Genomic DNA, 20,131 nt, shown 5'->3' with positions numbered 1-20,131 from the left:
GGGTGAGTGGGTGGGTCGGTTGGTGGGTAGGTGGATGTGCTGCTTACCTCCGTCGTTGTTTCTACCACCCTCCCCCCCCACCTTCCCCCCCCACCTGCCCCCCCCCCCCACCTGCCCCCCACCTTCCCCCCCACAGTGTGGAGTCTTCGCGCCCCCCACAGCTCCGCTCAGCGACGTCGCCGTCGGCTCGGGCCAAGAGGAAGAAGAAGACGGCACACTTGTCACGGTGAGTACTCACCAACACTCACCACTCACACTCACCACTCACACTCACCACTCACCACCACGCTCACCACCACGCTCACCACCACTCACACTGACCACCACACTCGTCACGGTGAGTACTCACCACTCACCACCACACTCACCACACTCACCACCACACACTCGTCACGGTGAGCACTCACCACCACACTCACCACTCACACACTCGTCACAGTGAGCCCTCACGCTCACCCTCACGCTCACCCTCACCACGCTCACCCTCACGCTCACCACCACTTGCACACTCGTCACGGTGAGCGCTCACCCTCACGCTCACCCTCACCCTCGCGCTCAACCCCACGCTCACCCTCATGCTCACCCTCACTCGCCACAGAGACCCACACAGAGACCCACACAGAGACACACACAGAGACACACACAGAGACACGCACAGAGACACACACAGAGACACACACAGAGACCCACACAGAGACCCACACAGAGACACACACAGAGACCCACACAGAGACACACACAGAGACCCACACAGAGACCCACACACAGAGACCCACACAGAGACACACACAGAGACACACACACAGAGACACACACAGAGACACACACAGAGACCCACACAGAGACACACACAGAGACCCACACAGAGACACACACAGAGACACACACAGAGACCCACACAGAGACCCACACAGAGACCCACACACAGAGACCCACACAGAGACCCACACAGAGACACACACACAGAGACACACACAGAGACACACACAGAGACACACACAGAGACCCACACAGAGACCCACACAGAGACCCACACAGAGACCCACACAGAGACCCACACAGAGACACACACAGAGACCCACACAGAGACACACACAGAGACACACACAGAGACCCACACAGAGACACACACAGAGACACACACAGAGACCCACACAGAGACCCACACAGAGACCCACACAGAGACCCACACAGAGACCCACACAGAGACCCACACAGAGACCCACACAGAGACCCACACACAGAGACCCACACACAGAGACCCACACACAGAGACCCCCACAGAGACCCACACAGAGACCCACACAGAGACCCACACAGAGACCCACACAGAGACCCACACAGAGACCCACACAGAGACACACACAGAGACACACACAGAGACCCACACAGAGACCCACACAGAGACCCACACAGAGACCCACACACAGAGACACACGCAGAGACACACGCAGAGACACACGCAGAGACACACGCAGAGACACACGCAGAGACACACGCAGAGACACACGCAGAGACCCACGCAGAGACCCACACACAGAGACCCACACAGAGACCCACACAGAGACCCACACAGAGACCCACACAGAGACCCACACAGAGACCCACACAGAGACCCACACAGAGACCCACACAGAGACCCACACAGAGACCCACGCAGAGACCCACGCAGAGACACACGCAGAGACCCACACAGAGACACACACAGAGACCCACACAGAGACCCACACACAGAGACCCACACAGAGACACACACAGAGACACACACAGAGACCCACACAGAGACACACACACAGAGACCCCCACAGAGACCCACACAGAGACACACACAGAGACCCACACAGAGACACACACAGAGACACACACAGAGACCCACACAGAGACACACACAGAGACCCACGCAGAGACCCACACACAGAGACCCACGCAGAGACCCACGCAGAGACCCACACAGAGACCCACACAGAGACCCACACAGAGACCCACACAGAGACCCACACAGAGACCCACACACAGAGACCCACACACAGAGACCCACACACAGAGACCCACACACAGAGACCCACACACAGAGACCCACAGAGACCCACACAGAGACCCACACAGAGACCCACACAGAGACCCACACAGAGACCCCCACAGAGACACGCACAGAGACACACACACAGAGACCCACACACAGAGACCCACACACAGAGACCCACACACAGAGACCCACACACAGAGACCCACACACAGAGACCCACACACAGAGACCCACACACAGAGACCCACACACAGAGACCCACACACAGAGACCCACACACAGAGACCCACACACAGAGACCCACACACAGAGACCCACACAGAGACCCACACAGAGACCCACACAGAGACCCACACAGAGACCCACACAGAGACCCACACAGAGACCCACACAGAGACCCACACAGAGACCCACACAGAGACCCACACAGAGACCACCACAGAGACACCCACAGAGACCCACACAGAGACCCACACAGAGACCACCACAGAGACACCACAGAAACCAGGCGAGGTAGTCAACATCTCCCAGGGTTGTGATCGAACCCACGACCTCCTGTAGACCAGGCGAGGTAGTCAACATCTCCCAGGGTCGGGATGGAACCCACGACCTCCTGGAGACCAGGCGAGGTAGTCAACATCTCTCAGGCTCATCGAACCCACGACCTCCTGTAGACCAGGCAAGGTGGTCAACATCTCTTAGGGTAATCGATCCCACGGGACCTCCTGTATACCAGGCGAGGTAGTCAACATCTCTCAGGGCAATCGAACCCTCGACCTGCTGTAGATCAGACGAGGTAGTCAACAACTCTCAGGGTCGGGATCGAACCCACGACCTCCTGTAGACCAGGCGAGGTGGTCAACATCTCTCAGGGTAATCGATCCCACGGGACCTCCTGTATACCAGGCGAGGTAGTCAACATCTCTCAGGGCAATCGAACCCACGACCTCCTGTAGATCAGGCGAGGTAGTCAACATCTCCCAGGGTCGGGATGGAACCCACGACCTCCTGTAGACCAGGCGAGGTAGTCAACATCTCCCAGGGTGTTGGGATCGAACCCACGACCTCCTGTAGACCAAGCGAGGTAGTCAACATCTCTCAGTGTCTGGATGGAACCCACGACCTCCTGTAGACCAGGCGAGGTAGTCAACATCTCCCAGGGTGTTGGGATCGAACCCACGACCTCCTGTAGACCAAGCGAGGTAGTCAACATCTCTCAGTGTCTGGATGGAACCCACGACCTCCTGTAGACCAGGCGAGGTAGTCAACATCTCCCAGGGTCTTGAGATTGAACCCACGACCTCCTGTAGACCAGGCGAGGTAGTCAACATCTCTCAGGGTAATCGAACCCACGACCTCCTGTAGACCAGGCGAGGTAGTCAACATCTCCCAGGGTCTTGAGATCGAACCCACGACTTCCTGTAGACCAGGCGAGGTAGTCAACATCTCCCAGGGTCTTGAGATCGAACCCACGACCTCCTGTATACCAGGCGAGGTAGTCAACATCTCTGCCTTCCCCCACCCCCACCCCTCGTGTGCTCAGGGGTCCCGCTGAGGCTGGTGGTGACTCCCCCGCACGCCGGGACAGGAAGAGGAAGAAGGGGTCCAGGAAACGGCGACACGACAGGTTGGGTGTCTCTCTGTGTGTGCGTGTGTCTGTGTTCACGTGTGTGTGTACGCGTGTACGTGTGTGTGTGTGTACGTGTGTTCACGTGTGTACGTGTGTGTGTACGTGTGTACGTGTGTACACGTGTGTGTGTGTGTACGTGTGTGTACGTGTGTGTGTTCACGTGTGTGTGTACGCGTGTACGTGTGTGTGTGTGTGTGTGCGCATGTACGTGTGTGTGCGCGTGTACGTGTGTGTGTGTACGTACGTGCGTGTGTGTGCGCGTGTTTGTGTGCACGTGTGTGTGTGTGTACGTGTGTTTGTGCGTACGTGTGTGTACATGTGTACGCGTGTGTGTGTTCACGTGTGTGTACGTGTGTGTGTGTTCACGTCTGCCCTCTGACCATCGACTAGTCATCTGTAAGATGCGCCTGCCATTCTTCCACTCCGGTGGTGGGTGTACACCCAGGACCCCATTCCAACCTAAAGTGGCCTGGTCTCAGTTATTTGATGAAAGTTTTAAGCGAGAATTTCACAATCGCTTGCGGCTGGGATTGGCATCGTCCCCGACTCCTCCTGATGTCGAGGGTAAATGGGCGAGGTTTAGGACTGTGACTCATGCAGCTGCAATGGCTGCTTTGGGTACGTGGTCCAGACCTCCCCAGAGACCCTGGCTGACAGAGGAGGTGTTCAGGATGATTGAGAAAAAGCGACAGGCCCACTGTCATCGGCTACAGAATCCCACGTCGGAGAATGAGGAGGCTTACCGCAGCCTTCGCTCGGAGGTTCGGAGAGCTGTGAGGCGCTGCAAGGATGGGTGGTGGTCGCGGGTTGCTGAGGAGATGGAGTCTGCCTCAGTGGCCCGTGATCACAAATCTCTATTTAACTCCATCAAAAAAGTAACCAGCAGCGCCACACCTATTACCATAATTAGGGGAAAAAACGGTGATCCAATCTCCGACCCCCAGGAACAGGTTTGCAGATTTGCTGAGCATTTCTGTGAGGTCCTGGGGGAGGGAAAATCCATCAGCCAGGAAAACATCGTGGCACAAAGTGAGGATGACCCTGCTGAGGCTGCGGTGCCTCAAATATTGGAAGAAGTTACCCCCTGTGAGTGGCTGGCTGAGGTGCCATCTGTTGAGGAAGTACTGAAGGCGATCCAGAGTCTGAGACCAGGAAAGGCACCGGGTAGAGACGATCGCCCAAGCGAAATGCTGAGGGAGGGTGGCGATTGTGCACAGACTGCCCTATATGACATCATAACTACAGTCTGGACCACGGGACGGGTTCCGCAGGATTGGAACGATGCCCTGGTGGTCCCCCTTTTTAAGAAGGGGGATCGCACAGACTGTAACAACTATAGGGGCATCTCACTCCTCAGTGTGAGGCCGGGAAAGGTCCTGGCAAGGATTATTCAACATCGCCTTGCCAGGCACGCTGAGGAGAGGCTTGCGGAGCCCCAATGCGGTTTCAGAAAAGGGCGGTCCTGCACAGATGCCATATTTTCTGTCCGTCTGCTACAGCAGAGGTGTAGGGAATTCCAACAAGACCTACATCTCTGCTTTATCGACCTGGTCAAGGCCTATGATACCAGTACGCCTGGGCTCTGGGTTGTTTTTCGTGCTTTTGGAGTACCTGACCCTCTGCTCACGATCATTAAGGACCTTCATGATGGTGAGCGGGCCCAGGTAAAACTACGTGGCCGGGAGTCAGAGCCATTCCCTGTACACCTTCGGGTGCGACAGGGATGTCCTCTGGCTCCCACATTATTTAACATCTATTGTTGACCACGTAGTTCGGGAATCCTTCAATAGCTGTACCGGGGGAATCTCCATATGGTACAGATATAATGGGAGGCTGATCGATGCCCGGGTGCGGTCAAGGGATGGCTCCCTATTGCCCAACCACGTTATGTATGCCGATGATTTGGTAATAACTGCTCATTCAGAGGAGGAGTTGGAGACGCTGCTGCTGAGACTGGAGCGTGCCACTAAGAGATGGGGCCTTACCATCAGCCCCACCAACACTAAGCACCTGCCTGGGTATTTTGTACCATCGGACACTCCACCCCCACAACTCCCAGTTGGTGATGGGGCAGTTGTGGAGTGAGTGGAGAGTTTCCCATACCTGGGCAGTGTGCTTATGACCGGCTCCAGTTTAATAGCAGAGGTCTCACTCTGAACCAGTCGAGCGGCAATATCTTTTCATCGGTTGCATAACGCTGTGTGGAAGCTACCTGGTCTGTCGCTCCGCACTAAGCTTCAGGTCTTCTCGGCCACGGTCATTCCCTCCCTTCTTTACGCTTGCGAAACGTGGACCCCCCTAATGGAACATCTTAGCCGGTTAGAAACATTTAGGCTGGCCTGCCTACGATCCATCCTGGGTTTAACCAGACTGGATTGTGTGAGGAGCTCACAAATCCTTGAAAGATCTGGGCAGGGTCCCATCGGTGAGCTCCTCCGGCAGGCATGGCTGCGATGGCTGGGTCATGTAGCCCGCATGCCTAGCCACCGCATGCCGAAACAGCTTTTGTTTGGCCGGATTGAGGGGGCTAAGCGGGCGCGGCATGGGCTAGAGAAGAGATGGAGTGATGTGGTACAGGAGGACGTGGAGCTGAGTGGACTTGCCGATGACTGGTACCAGCGGTGTCAAGATCGGCCTCTGTGGAGGAGGCTCGTGAAGGATGCTACTGGGCAGTTGGAGGCAGTCGCCCTCCAACAACAACGGAGGGCGGAGGAGCGACGCTCAGAACAACGAGCGTAGCGCCGGGTGGCTAAAGCACAGCAGGTTGGCACAGTAGGGGGCACAGGTGGTGCATAAGCCAGTCATCTCAGTCAGTCGACCCGTGGCACCTGGGTCTGCCTCGTGACTTCCTGCCAGCGGGCGTTCGACACTTCATGTGGCCTCAGGGTGCACATAGCCTGGCACAAGCGTCGTGGTGACGTCACCGCCACTTAGTGGCGAATGGCGGTTGTTGTTGTTGTGTACATGTGTGTACGTGTGTACGTTTGTTCGTGTGTGTGTGCGTGTGTACGTGTGTGCGTGTGTACGTGTGTGTGTACGTGTGTCTACGTGTGTGCGTACCTGTGTGTTAGGAGGCTGCTAGATGTTTGTGCAGCCCATGGGCTTGTAATTACCAACACGCTGTTCCGGCATCGGCGCATCCACACATCATGGATGCATGCCAGGTCCAGGCAAGACCATCTGCTGGACTACATAGTGACGGACCAGCGGATGCGAGCCCATGTCCTTGACACCAGCACCTACCCTGGAGCTGATCTGCCCTCTGACCATCGACTAGTCATCTGTAAGATGCGCCTGCCATTCTTCCACTCCGGTGGTGGGTGTACACCCAGGACCCCATTCCGACCTAAAGTGGCCTGGTCTCAGTTATCTGATGAAAGTTGCAAGCGAGAATTTCATCCTCGCTTGCGGCTGGGATTGGCATCGTCCCCGACTCCTCCTGATGTCGAGAGTAAATGGGCGAGGTTTAGGACTGTGACTCATGCAGCTGCAATGGCTGCTTTAGGTACGTGGTCCAGACCTCCCCAGAGACCCTGGCTGACAGAGGAGGTGTTCAGGATGGTTGAGAAAAAGCGACAGGCCCACTGTCATCGGCTACAGAATCCTACGTCAGAGAATGAGGAGGCTTACCGCAGCCTTCGCTTGGAGGTTCGGAGAGCCGTGAGGCGCTGCAAGGATGGGTGGTGGTCGCGGGTTGCTGAGAAGATGGAGTCTGCCTCAGTGGCCCGTGATCACAAATCTCTATTTAACTCCATCAAAAAAGTAACCTGCAGCACCACACCTATTACCATCATTAGGGGAAAAAACGGTGATCCAATCTCCGACCCCCAGGAACAGGTTTGCAGATTTGCTGCGCATTTCTGTGAGGTCCTGGGGGAGGGAAAATCCATCAGCCAGGAAAACATCGTGGCACAAAGTGAGGATGACCCTGCTGAGGCTGCGGTGCCTCAAATATTGGAAGAAGTTACCCCCTGTGAGTGGCTGGCTGAGGTGCCATCTGTTGAGGAAGTACTGAAGGCGATCCGGAGTCTGAGACCAGGAAAGGCACCGGGTAGAGATGATCTCCCAAGCGAAATGCTGAGGGAGGGTGGCATTTGTGCACAGACTGCCCTATATGACATCATAACAACAGTCTGGACCACGGGACGGGTTCCGCAGGATTGGAACGATGCCCTGGTGGTCCCCCTTTTTAAGAAGGGGGATCGCACAGACTGTAACAACTACAGGGGCATCTCACTCCTCAGTGTGAGGCCGGGAAAGGTCCTGGCAAGGATTATTCAACATCGCCTTGCCAGGCACGCTGAGGAGAGGCTTGCGGAGCCCCAATGCGGTTTCAGAAAAGGGCGGTCCTGCACAGATGCCATATTTTCTATCCGTCTGCTACAGCAGAGGTGTAGGGAATTCCAACAAGACCTACATCTCTGCTTTATTGACCTGGTCAAAGCCTATGATACCATCAGTAGGCCTGGGCTCTGGGTTGTTCTTCGTGCTTTTGGAGTACCTGACCCTCTGCTCACGATCATTAAGGACCTTCATGATGGTGAGCAGGCCCGGGTAAAACTACGTGGCCAGGAGTCAGAGCCATTCCCTGTACACCTTGGTGTGCGACAGGGATGTCCTCTGGCTCCCACATTATTTAACATCTTATTTTGACCACGTAGTTCATGAAGCCTTCAATAGTTGTACCGGGGGAATCTCCATATGGTACAGATATAATGGAAGGCTGATCGATGCCCAGGTGCGGTCAAGGGATGGCTCCCTATTGCTCAACCATGTTATGTATGCTGATGATTTGGTAATAGCTGCTCATTCAGAGGAGGAGTTGGAGACGCTGCTGCTGAGACTGGAGCGTGCCACTAAGAGGTGGGGCCTTACCATCAGCCCCACCAAAATTAAACACCTGCCTGTGTATTTTGTACCATCGGACACTCCACCCCCACAACTCCCAATCGGTGATGGGGCAGTTGTGGAGAGAGTGGAGCGTTTCCCATACCTGGACAGTGTGCTTATGACTGGCTGCAGTTTAACAGCAGAGGTCTCACTCCGAATCAGTCGAGCGGCAATATCTTTTCATCGGTTGCGTAACGCTGTGTGGAAGCTACCTGGTCTGTCGCTCCGCACTAAGCTTCAGGTCTTCTCAGCCACGGTCATTCCCTCCCTTCTCTACGCTTGCGAAACGTGGACCCCCCTAATGGAACATCTTCGCCGGTTAGAAACATTTAGGCTGGCCTGCCTACGATCCATCCTGGGTTTAACCAGACTGGATTGTGTGAGGAGCTCACAAATCCTTGAAAGATCTGGGCAAGGTCCCATCGGTGAGCTCCTCCGGCGGGCAAGGCTGCGATGGCTGGGTCATGTAGTCCGCATGCCCAGCCACCGCATGCCGAAACAGCTTTTGTTCGGCCGGATTGAGGGGCTAGGGGGCTAAGCGGGCGCGGCACGGGCTAGAGAAGAGATGGAGTGATGTGGTACAGGAGGACGTGGAGCTGAGTGGACTTGCCGATGACTGGTACCAGCGGTGTCAAGATCGGCCTCTGTGGAGGAGGCTCGTGAAGGATGCTACTGGGCAGTTGGAGGCAGTCGCCCTCCAACAACAACGGAGGGCGGAGGAGCGACGCTTAGAACAACGAGCGGAGCGCCTGGTGGCTAAAGCACAGCAGGTTGGCACAGTAGGGGGCACAGGTGGTGCATCAGCCAGTCATCTCAGTCATCTCAGTCAGTCGACCCGTGGCACCTGGGTCTGCCCCATGACCTCCTGCCAGCGGGCGTTCGACACTTCACGTGGCCTCAGGGTGCACATAGCCTGGCACAAGCGTCGTGGTGACGTCACCGCCACTTAGTGGCGAATGGCGGTTGTTGTTGTTGTGTGTGTACGTGTGTGTACATGTGTGTACGTGTGTGTGTGTGTGTGTGCGTACGTGTGTGTGCGTACGTGTGTGTGCGTGTGTGTGCGTGTGTGTACGTGTGTGTGCGTGTGTGTGTGTGTGTACGTGTGTGTGTGTACGTGTGTGTGTGTGTGTACGTGTGTGTGTGTACGTGTCTGTGTGTACGTGTGTGTGTACGTGTGTGTGTGTACGTGTGTGTACGTGTGTGTGTACGTGTACGTGTGTGTACGTGTGTGTACGTGTGTGTGTGTGTACGTGTGTGTGTGTGTGTACGTGTGTGTGTACGTGTGTGTGTGTGTACGTGTGTGTGTGTGACTCTCTCTCTCTCTCTGTCCGATAGCCCCAGGCGAGGGAAGAAAGAGAAATCTCGCAATAAGAAGAGGTGAGCACCCCCCCACTGCTCCCCCCCACTACTACCCCCCACTACAACCCCCCACTGCTACCCCCACTACAACCCCCCACTACAACCCCTCACTGCCACCCCCCACTGCTACCCCCCACTGCTACCCCCACTGCTACCCCCCACTGCAACCCCCCACTGCTACCCCCCACTACAACCCCTCACTGCCACCCCCCACTGCTACCCCCCACTGCTACCCCCCACTGCTCCCCCTCACTGCCACCCCCCACTGCCACCCCCCACTGCTACCCCCCACTGCTAACCCCCACTACTACCCCCCACTACAACCCCCACTACAACCCCCCACTGCTACCCCCCACTACTACCCCCCACTGCTACCCCCCACTGCTACCCCCCACTACTACCCCCCACTACTACCCCCCACTACAACCTCCCACTACAACCTCCCACTACAACCCCCCACTGCCACCCCCACTGCCACCCCCCACTACAACCCCCCACTACAACCCCCCACTGCCACCCCCCACTGCTACCGCACTGCTACCCCCCACTATGGGTCTCTGTGTGTGGTGATGAGTCTATGGGTCTCTGTGTGTGGTGATGAGTCTATGGGTCTCTGTGTGATGAGTCTATGGCTCTCTCTGTGTGGTGAGTCTATGGCTCTCTCTGTGTGTGATGAGTCTATGGGTCTCTGTGTGTGGTGATGAGTCTATGGATCTCTGTGTGTGGTGATGAGTCTATGGGTCTCTGTGCGTGATGAGTCTATGGGTCTCCGTGTGTGGTGGTGAGTCTATGGGTCTCTGTGTGGTGATGAGTCTATGGCTCTCTCTGTGTGTGATGAGTCTATGGCTCTCTCTATGTGTGGTGAGTCTATGGCTCTCTCTATGTGTGGTGGGTCTATGGGTCTCTGTGTGATGAGTCTATGGGTCTCTTTGCGTGATGACGAGTCTATGGGTCTCTGTGTGTGGTGACGAGTCTATGGGTCTCTGTGTGTGATGAGTCTATGGCTCTCTCTGTGTGTGATGAGTCTATGGCTCTCTCTATGTGTGGTGAGTCTATGGCTCTCTCTATGTGTGGTGAGTCTATGGGTCTCTATGTGTGATGAGTCTGTGGGTCTCTGTGTGTGATGAGTATATGGGTGTCTGTGTGTGATGAGTCTATGGGTCTCTGTGTGATGAGTCTATGGGTCTCTGTGTGTGGTGATGAGTCTATGGGTCTCTGTGTGTGGTGATGAGTCTATGGGTCTCTGTGTGATGAGTCTATGGGTCTCTGTGTGTGGTGATGAGTCTATGGGTCTCTTTGCGTGATGACGAGTCTATGGGTCTCTGTGTGTGGTGATGAGTCTATGGGTCTCTGTGTGTGGTGATGAGTCTATGGGTCTCTGTGTGTGATGATGAGTCTATGGGTCTCTGTGTGTGATGAGTCTATGGCTCTCTCTATGTGTGGTGAGTCTATGGATCTCTGTGTGATGAGTCTATGGGTCTCTGTGTGGTGATGAGTCTATGGGTCTCTGTGTGTGATGAGTCTATGGCTCTCTCTCTGTGTGATGAGTCTATGGGTCTCTATGTGTGATGAGTCTATGGGTCTCTATGTGTGATGAGTTTATGGGTCTCTGTGTGTGGTGAGTCTATGGGTGTCTGTGTGTGGTGAGTCTATGGGTCTCTGTGTGGTGATGAGTCTATGGGTCTCTGTGTGTGATGAGTCTATGGGTCTCTGTGTGTGGTGACGAGTCTATGGGTCTCTATGTGTGATGAGTTTATGGGTCTCTGTGTGTGGTGAGTCTATGGGTGTCTGTGTGTGGTGAGTCTATGGGTCTCTGTGTGTGATGAGTCTATGGGTCTCTGTGTGGTGATGAGTCTATGGGTCTCTTTGTGTGGTGAGTCTATGGGTCTCTGTGCGTGATGATGAGTCTATGGGTCTCTTTGCGTGATGACGAGTCTATGGGTCTCTGTGTGTGATGAGTCTATGGCTCTCTCTATGTGTGATGAGTCTATGGGTCTCTTTGCGTGATGACGAGTCTATGGGTCTCTGTGTGTGATGAGTCTATGGCTCTCTCTATGTGTGATGAGTCTATGGGTCTCTATGTGTGATGAGTCTATGGGTCTCTGTGTGTGATGAGTCTATGGCTCTCTCTGTGTGCGATGAGTCTATGGGTCTCTCTGTGTGCGATGAGTCTATGGGTCTCTGTGTGTGGTGATGAGTCTATGGGTCTCTGTGTGGTGATGAGTCTATGGCTCTCTCTATGTGTGATGAGTCTATGGGTCTCTGTGTGGTGATGAGTCTATGGCTCTCTACGTGGTGATGAGTCTATGGGTCTCTTTGCGTGATGGCGAGTCTATGGGTCTCTGTGTGTGGTGATGAGTCTATGGGTCTCTGTGTGTGGTGATGAGTCTATGGGTCTCTGTGTGTGGTGAGTCTATGGGTCTCTGTGTGGTGATGAGTCTATGGGTCTCTGTGTGGTGATGAGTCTATGGGTCTCTGTGTGTGGTGAGTCTATGGCTCTCTCTGTGTGCGATGAGTCTATGGCTCTCTCTATGTGTGGTGAGTCTATGGGTCTCTGTGTGGTGATGAGTCTATGGCTCTCTCTATGTGTGATGAGTCTATGGCTCTCTCTCTGTGTGATGAGTCTATGGGTCTCTGTGTGTGGTGATGAGTCTATGGTTCTCTGTGTGTGATGAGTCTATGGGTCTCTGTGTGTGATGAGTCTATGGCTCTCTGTGTGGTGATGAGTCTATGGGTCTCTGTGTGTGATGAGTCTATGGCTCTCTCTATGTGTGATGAGTCTATGGGTCTCTGTGTGTGATGAGTCTATGGCTCTCTCTATGTGTGGTGAGTCTGTGGGTCTCTGTGTGATGAGTCTATGGGTCTCTATGTGTGATGAGTCTATGGGTCTCTGTGTGTGATGAGTCTATGGGTCTCTCTGTGTGTGATGAGTCTATGGCTCTCTCTATGTGTGATGAGTCTATGGGTCTCTGTGTAGTGGTGAGTCTATGGCTCTCTCTGTGTGTGGTGAGTCTATGGGTCTCTGTGTGTGGTGATGAGTCTATGGCTGTCTGTGTGATGAGTCTATGGGTCTCTGTGTGGTGATGAGTCTATGGGTCTCTGTGTGTGATGAGTCTATGGGTCTCTGTGTGATGAGTCTATGGCTCTCTTTGCGTGATGACGAGTCTATGGGTCTCTTTGTGTGGTGATGAGTCTATGGGTCTCTGTGTGGTGATGAGTCTATGGCTCTCTCTGTGTGTGATGAGTCTAAGGCTCTCTCTATGTGTGATGAGTCTATGGGTCTCTGTGTGATGAGTCTATGGCTCTCTCTGTGTGTGATGAGTCTATGGCTCTCTCTGTGTGTGATGAGTCTATGGCTCTCTCTGTGTGTGATGAGTCTATGGGTCTCTGTGTGGTGATGAGTCTATGGGTTTCTGTGTGTGATGAGTCTATGGCTCTCTGTGTGGTGATGAGTCTATGGGTCTCTGTGTGTGGTGATGAGTCTATGGGTCTCTGTGTGTGATGAGTCTATGGCTCTCTCTATGTGTGATGAGTCTATGGCTCTCTATGTGTGGTGATGAGTCTATGGGTCTCTGTGCGTGGTGATGAGTCTATGGGTCTCTGTGTGATGAGTCTATGGGTCTCTGTGTGTGATGAGTCTATGGCTCTCTCTATGTGTGATGAGTCTATGGGTCTCTATGTGTGATGAGTCTATGGGTCTCTATGTGTGATGAGTCTATGGCTCTCTCTATGTGTGGTGAGTCTATGGCTCTCTACGTGGTGATGAGTCTATGGGTCTCTCTGTGTGGTGATGAGTCTATGGCTCTCTACGTGGTAATGAGCCTGTCCATCCCTTCCCTCCGGTCCGGTGGCGGGGCCGTCCGTGTTCGCCAAGGCCTCGGAGCGACGATTCTCACGATGACGACGACGATGACGATGACCGCGTCGAGGAGGTGGTGGTGGTGGTGGATGACGACGACGATGGCGGCGACGACGAGGAGGCGACGAGACAGAAGCAGAAGCATCGCAAGAAGAAACGCCCTCTGGCGCCCGCCTCGGGCGACGAGCGGGACAGGCGAGTGCGCGAGGGGGGCCCCCTCGATCCCCGCCACCGCCGTCACCACCACCACACGTGTCACCCGAGCGGAGTGTTGGGGCAAGCGCTGTTATAGCGAGCCGGGTGGCTCATTTGAGGCCGAGTCGACCTAGGGGAGGCCCGGGTTTGCGGGGGTTTCTGATGAGCGTCACCGGGTGGTGGTGTTTGGCCGTGAGCGGGAATCGAGCTCGGGTCGCCGGGTTTCGTAGCGCTGACCGCTGCACCCACCGGTTCACACACGCACACAGACACACACATACACATACACAGACACATAGACACACACACATACACACATAGACACACACACATACGCACACAGACACACACATACACACACAGACACACACACACACACATAGACACACACACAGTCTCACACACACACTAACACACACACAGTCTCACACACACTCAGTCTCACACACACACACACAGTCTCACACAGACACTCAACAACAACAACCGCCATTCGCCACTAAGTGGCGGTGACGTCACCACGACGCTTGTGCCAGGCTATGTGCACCCTGAGGCCACGTGAAGTGTCGAACGCCCGCTGGCAGGAGGTCACGGGGCAGACCCAGGTGCCATGGGTCGACTGACTGAGATGACTGGCTGATGCACCACCTGTGCCCCCTACTGTGCCAACCCGCTGTGCTTTAGCCACCCGGCGCTCCGCTCGTTGTTGTGAGCGTCGCTCCTCCGCCCTCCGTTGTTGTTGGAGGGCGACTGCCTCCAACTGCCCAGTAGCATCCTTCACGAGCCTCCTCCACAGAGGCCGATCTTTACACCGCTGGTACCAGTCATCGGCAAGTCCACTCAGCTCCACGTCCTCCTGTACCACATCACTCCATCTCTTCTCTAGCCCGTGCCGCGCCCGCTTTGCCCCCTCAATCCGGCCGAACAAAAGCTGTTTCGGCATGCGGTGGCTGGGCATGCGGGCTACATGACCCAGCCATCGCAGCCTTGCCCGCCGGAGGAGCTCACCAATGGGACCTTGCCCAGATCTTTCAAGGATTTGTGAGCTCCTCACACAATCCAGTCTGGTTAAACCCAGGATGGATCGTAGGCAGGCCAACCTAAATGTTTCTAACCGGCGAAGATGTTCCATTAGGGGGGTCCACGTTTCGCAAGCGTAGAGAAGGGAGGGAATAACCGTGGCCGAGAAGACCTGAAGCTTAGTGCGGAGCGACAGACCAGGTAGCTTCCACACAGCGTTATGCAACCGATGAAAAGATATTGCCGCTCGACTGATTCGGAGTGAGACCTCTGCTGTTAAACTGGAGCCAGTCATAAGCACACTGCCCAGGTACGGGAAACTCTCCACTCTCTCCACAACTGCCCATCACCGATCGGGAGATGTGGGGGTGGAGTGTCCGATGGTACAAAATACCCAGGCAGGTGCTTAGTTTTGGTGGGGCTGATGGTAAGGCCCCTCCTCTTAGTGGCACGCTCCAGTCTCAGCAGCAGCGTCTCCAACTCCTCCTCTGACTGAGCAGCTATTACCAAATCATCGGCATTTATAACGTGGTTGAGCAATAGGGAGCCATCCCTTGACCGCACCCGGGCATGGATCAGCCTCCCATTATATCTGTACCATATGGAGATTCCCCCGGTACAGCTATTGAAGGCTTCACGAACTACGTGGTCAAAATAGATGTTAAATAATGTGGGAGCCAGAGGACATCCCTGTCGCACCCCAAGGTGTACAGGGAATGGCTCTGACTCCCGGCCACGTAGTTTTACCCGGGCCCGCTCACCATCATGAAGGTCCTTAATGATCGTGAGCAGAGGGTCAGGTACTCCAAAAGCACGAAGAACGACCCAGAGCCCAGGCCTACTGATGGTATCATAGGCCTTGACCAGGTCAATAAAGCAGAGATGTAGGTCTTGTTGGAATTCCCTACACCTCTGCTGTAGCAGACGGACAGAAAATATGGCATCTGTGCAGGACCGCCCTATCCTGAAACCGCATTGGGGCTCCGCAAGCCTCTCCTCAGCGTGCCTGGCAAGGCGATGCTGAATAATCCTTGCCAGGACCTTTCCCGGCACACTGAGGAGTGAGATGCCCCTGTAGTTGTTAGTCTGTGCGGACCACCAGGGCATCCTTCCAATCCTGCGGAACCCGTCCAATGGTCCAGACTGTTGTTATGATGTCATATAGGGCAGTCTGTGCACAAACGCCACCCTCCCTCAGCATTTCGCTTGGGAGATCATCTCTGCCCGCTGCCTTTCCTGGTCTCAGACTCCAGATCGCCTTCAGTACTTCCTCAACAGATGGCACCTCAGCCAGCCACTCACAGGGTGTGACTTTTTCCAATATTTGAGGCACCGCAGCCTCAGCAGCGTCATCCTAACTTTGTGCCACGATGTTTTCCTGGCTGAGGGATTTTCCCTCCCCCAGGACATCACAGAAATGCTCAGCAAATCTGCAAACCTGTTCCTGGGGGTCGGAGATTGGATCACCGTTTTTTCCCCTAATGATGGTAATAGGTGTGGCGCTGCAGGTTACTTTTTAGAGATTTGTGATCACTGGCCACTGAGGCAGACTCCATCTCCTCAGCAACCCGCGACCACCACCCATCCTTGCAGTGCCTCACGGCTCTCCGAACCTCCGAGCGAAGGCTGCGGTAAGCCTCCTCATGCTCTGACGTGGGATTCTGTAGCCGATGGCAGTGGGCCTGTCGCTTTTTCTCAACCATCCTGAACACCTCCTCTGTCAGCCAGGGTCTCTGGGGAGGTCTGGACTGCGTACCCAAAGCAGCCATTGCAGCTGCATGAGTCACAGTCCTAAACCTCGCCCATTTACCCTCGACATCAGGAGGAATCGGGAACGATGCCAATCCCAGCCGCAAGCGATGATGAAATTCTCGCTTGCAACTTTCATCAGATAACTGAGACCAGGCCAGTTTAGGTCAGAATGGGGTCCTGGGTGTACACCCACCACCGGAGTTGAAGAATGGCAGGCGCATCTTACAGATGACTAGTCGATGGTCATAGGGCAGATCAGCTCCACGGTAGGTCCTGGTGTCAAGGACATGGGCTCGCATCCGCTGGTCCGTCACTATGTAGTCCAGCAGATGTTCTTGCTTGGACCCGGCATGCATCCATGATGTTGTGTGGATGCGCCGATGCCGGAACAGCGTGTTGGTAATTACAAGCCCATGGGCTGCACAAAAATCTAGCAGCCTCCTACCGTTGTTATTGAGCTGATCTGGCCCATGCCCTCCAATCACTCCAGACCAGGTGCCAGTATCATGACCAACTCGGGCATTGAAGTCACCCAACATGATGACTCTATCCCGAGGTGCCACTTTAGCCAGCACCTGTGACAGGAGGTCATAGAAGGCATCTGACTCATCGGCTTTGCCTGCATCCCTCCACGGATGTTCATCTTCGGTGGGGGCATAAGTAACCACGACCACCATTCCTCGCCTCCGGTTGATGGGAAGGCGAGCCCAAAGTAGCCTGGGGCTTACAGCTTCCCACACCTCACCGCCACGCTCCCACGCCCCCTTCATTCTTTTGTTCAAAAGAAGAGCCACACTCTGTTGTTTGGCAGTCTGCTGCCCCGACTAGAGGACTGTCCACCCCTCATGGTGGCAGGAGCCAGAGTCGGTCCACCGGACCTCCTGAATGCCGCATAGATCCAGGCGGTACCGGTCCAGCTCCCGACAGAGGAGTGGCAGCCTCTCCTCCGCAGTGAGCGTTCGAACATTCCACGTGGCCACCCGTAATGGCTTTTCGTTGTTTCTGGAGTAGCCCCGAGGGTAGGTATTCAATCTCCTGGCTCCGCCAATTGGGGTTTGGCCAGGAGACGTCATAGACACCTGGCCCCCCGGGGCCTCCGGCACAAGCTTATTAGATACATATTTCAGTTTAACTCGTGGTTTCGTGGTAATTAATTGAAGGTGGAGGGGTTACCAGCCCCTCGCACCCATCCAGAGCCCCCGTTTAGCCCCTGTGGTGGACACATATGCCATGAGAGGAGGAGCCAATCAAAATTGGATCTCCCCCCACAGCACTGTCCACGACAGAGTTGCCCGTCCGGCACCGCGAGGAGGTAGGGGGTTGTTTTGCCGGACAGACACACACACAGACACACGCACACTCACTCACTCACCCAGTCACCCACCCACTCCTCCACCCACCCACTCACCCACCCACCCACTCACCCACCCACTCACCCACCCACTCCTCCACTCACCCACTTACCCACTCACTCACCCACCCACTCACCCACTCACCCACCCACTCACCCACTCACCCACCCACTCACCCACCCACTCACCCACTCACCCACCCACTCACCCACCCACCCACTCACCCACCCACCCAATCACCCACTCACCCACCCACCCACTCACCCACCCACTCACCCACCCACCCACCCACTCACCCACCCACTCACCCACCCACTCCTCCACTCACACACTCACCCACCTACTCACTCACCCACCCACCCACTCATCCACCCACCCACTCACCCACTCACCCACCCACACACTCACCCACCCACCCACTCACCTACTCACCCACCCTCCACTCACCCACCCACTCACTCACCCACCCACTCACCCACCCACCCACTCACCCACCCACTCACCCACCCACTCACCCACCCACCCACTCACTCACCCACCCACTCACCCACCCACCCACCCACTCACCCACTCACCCACCCACCCGCCATCCCGCAGGGCGCCGCCGGCCAAGAAGAAGAAGAAGGGCAGCCGCCAGGCCAAAGCCGAGGCCTCGCCTGCCGGCCCGCCCAGCCCGGCCGCGGGGCCGGCTGGCCGGGCGTTGCAGGCTAGCGCGCAGGCTGCTCGACGCGCCCAGGCCCGCAGCGCTCGCAGTCCCAGCTATGAGGACCCCTACGTGCGGGGACGCCCACAGCAGCAGCAGAGGCGGCAGCGGCAGGTGAGGAGACGGCGGAGGAACCTCGCTCGCTCACTCACTCACTCACACACTCACTCACACACTCGATCGCTCAACAACGCAGTCACTCGCTCGCTCACTCACTCGCTCAACCACTCACTCACACACTCGATCGCTCAACAACGCAGTCACTCGCTCGCTCACTCACTCGCTCACTCGCTCACTCGACAACGCAGTCACTCACTCACATGCTCACTCGCTCGCTCACTCGCTCGCTCAACAACGCAGTCACTCGCTCACTCACTCATACACTCACTCGACAACGCAGTCACTCACTCACACGCTCGCTCACTCGCTCACTCGCTCACTCGCACGACAACTTAGTCACTCGCTCACTCATACACTCACTCACTCGACAACGCAGTCACTCACTCACATGCTCACTCGCTCGCTCACTCGCGCACTCGCTCGACAACGCAGTCACTCACACACTCGCTCACACGCTCACTCGCTCGCTCACTCGCGCACTCGCTCGACAACGCAGTCACTCACTCGCTCACTCACTCTTACACTCACTCGCTCGACAACGCAGTCACTCGCTCACTCGCTCGCTCACTCGCTCGACAACGCAGTCACTCACTCGCTCACTCACTCATACACTCACTCGCTCGACAACGCAGTCACTCGCTCACTCGCTCGCTCACTCGCTCGACAACGCAGTCACTCACTCGCTCACTCACTCATACACTCACTCACTCGACAACGCAGTCACTCACTCACACGCTCACTCGCTCGCTCACTCGCTCACTCGCTCGACAACGCAGTCACTCGCTCACTCACTCATACACTCACTCACTCGACAACGCAGTCACTCACTCACTCGCTCGCTCACTCGCTCGACAACGCAGTCACTCACTCGCTCACTCACTCATACACTCACTCACTCGACAACGCAGTCACTCACTCACACGCTCACTCGCTCGTTCACTCGCTCGCTCGACAACGCAGTCACTCACTCGCTCACTCACTCACTCACTCACATGCTCACTCGCTCGCTCACTCACTCACTCACTTGCTCAACAAAGCAGTCACTCGCTCGCTCACTCACTCAGTGTGAGCGACAGTGTGAGTGACAGAGTGAGTGACAGAGTGAGTGACAGAGTGAGTGACAGAGTGAGTGACAGAGTGAGTGACAGTGAGTGACAGAGTGAGTGACAGAGTGAGTGACTGAGTGAGTGACAGTGTGAGCGATAGTGACACTATTGCTCACACT

At 55.6% G+C, this 20,131-nt stretch overlaps 1 protein-coding gene across 3 annotated transcripts in view; it reads left to right on the top strand.

Annotated features, from left to right (window-relative positions):
- LOC116958391 (uncharacterized) overlaps positions 1-20,131 on the top strand; it is a 58,176-nt gene that overhangs the window by 16,499 nt on the left and 21,546 nt on the right. For all 3 annotated transcript variants that reach the window (XM_076056619.1, XM_076056618.1, XM_076056620.1), the window contains exons 5-9: positions 137-226; positions 3,570-3,653; positions 9,882-9,923; positions 13,780-13,959; positions 18,681-18,900. In XM_076056619.1, coding sequence (XP_075912734.1) covers positions 137-226; positions 3,570-3,653; positions 9,882-9,923; positions 13,780-13,959; positions 18,681-18,900 — 616 coding nt within the window. The remainder of the gene's footprint in view (positions 1-136; positions 227-3,569; positions 3,654-9,881; positions 9,924-13,779; positions 13,960-18,680; positions 18,901-20,131) is intronic.

Source organism: Petromyzon marinus, chromosome 77 (genome assembly GCF_048934315.1).
Source record: "Petromyzon marinus isolate PM22_M1 ecotype Great Lakes invasive population chromosome 77, UKy_Petmar_22M1.pri1.0, whole genome shotgun sequence".
NCBI lineage: Eukaryota > Metazoa > Chordata > Hyperoartia > Petromyzontiformes > Petromyzontidae > Petromyzon > Petromyzon marinus.
The sequence above is the reverse complement of the archived record's forward strand: the minus strand, read 5'-3'. Positions and strand labels throughout refer to the sequence as shown.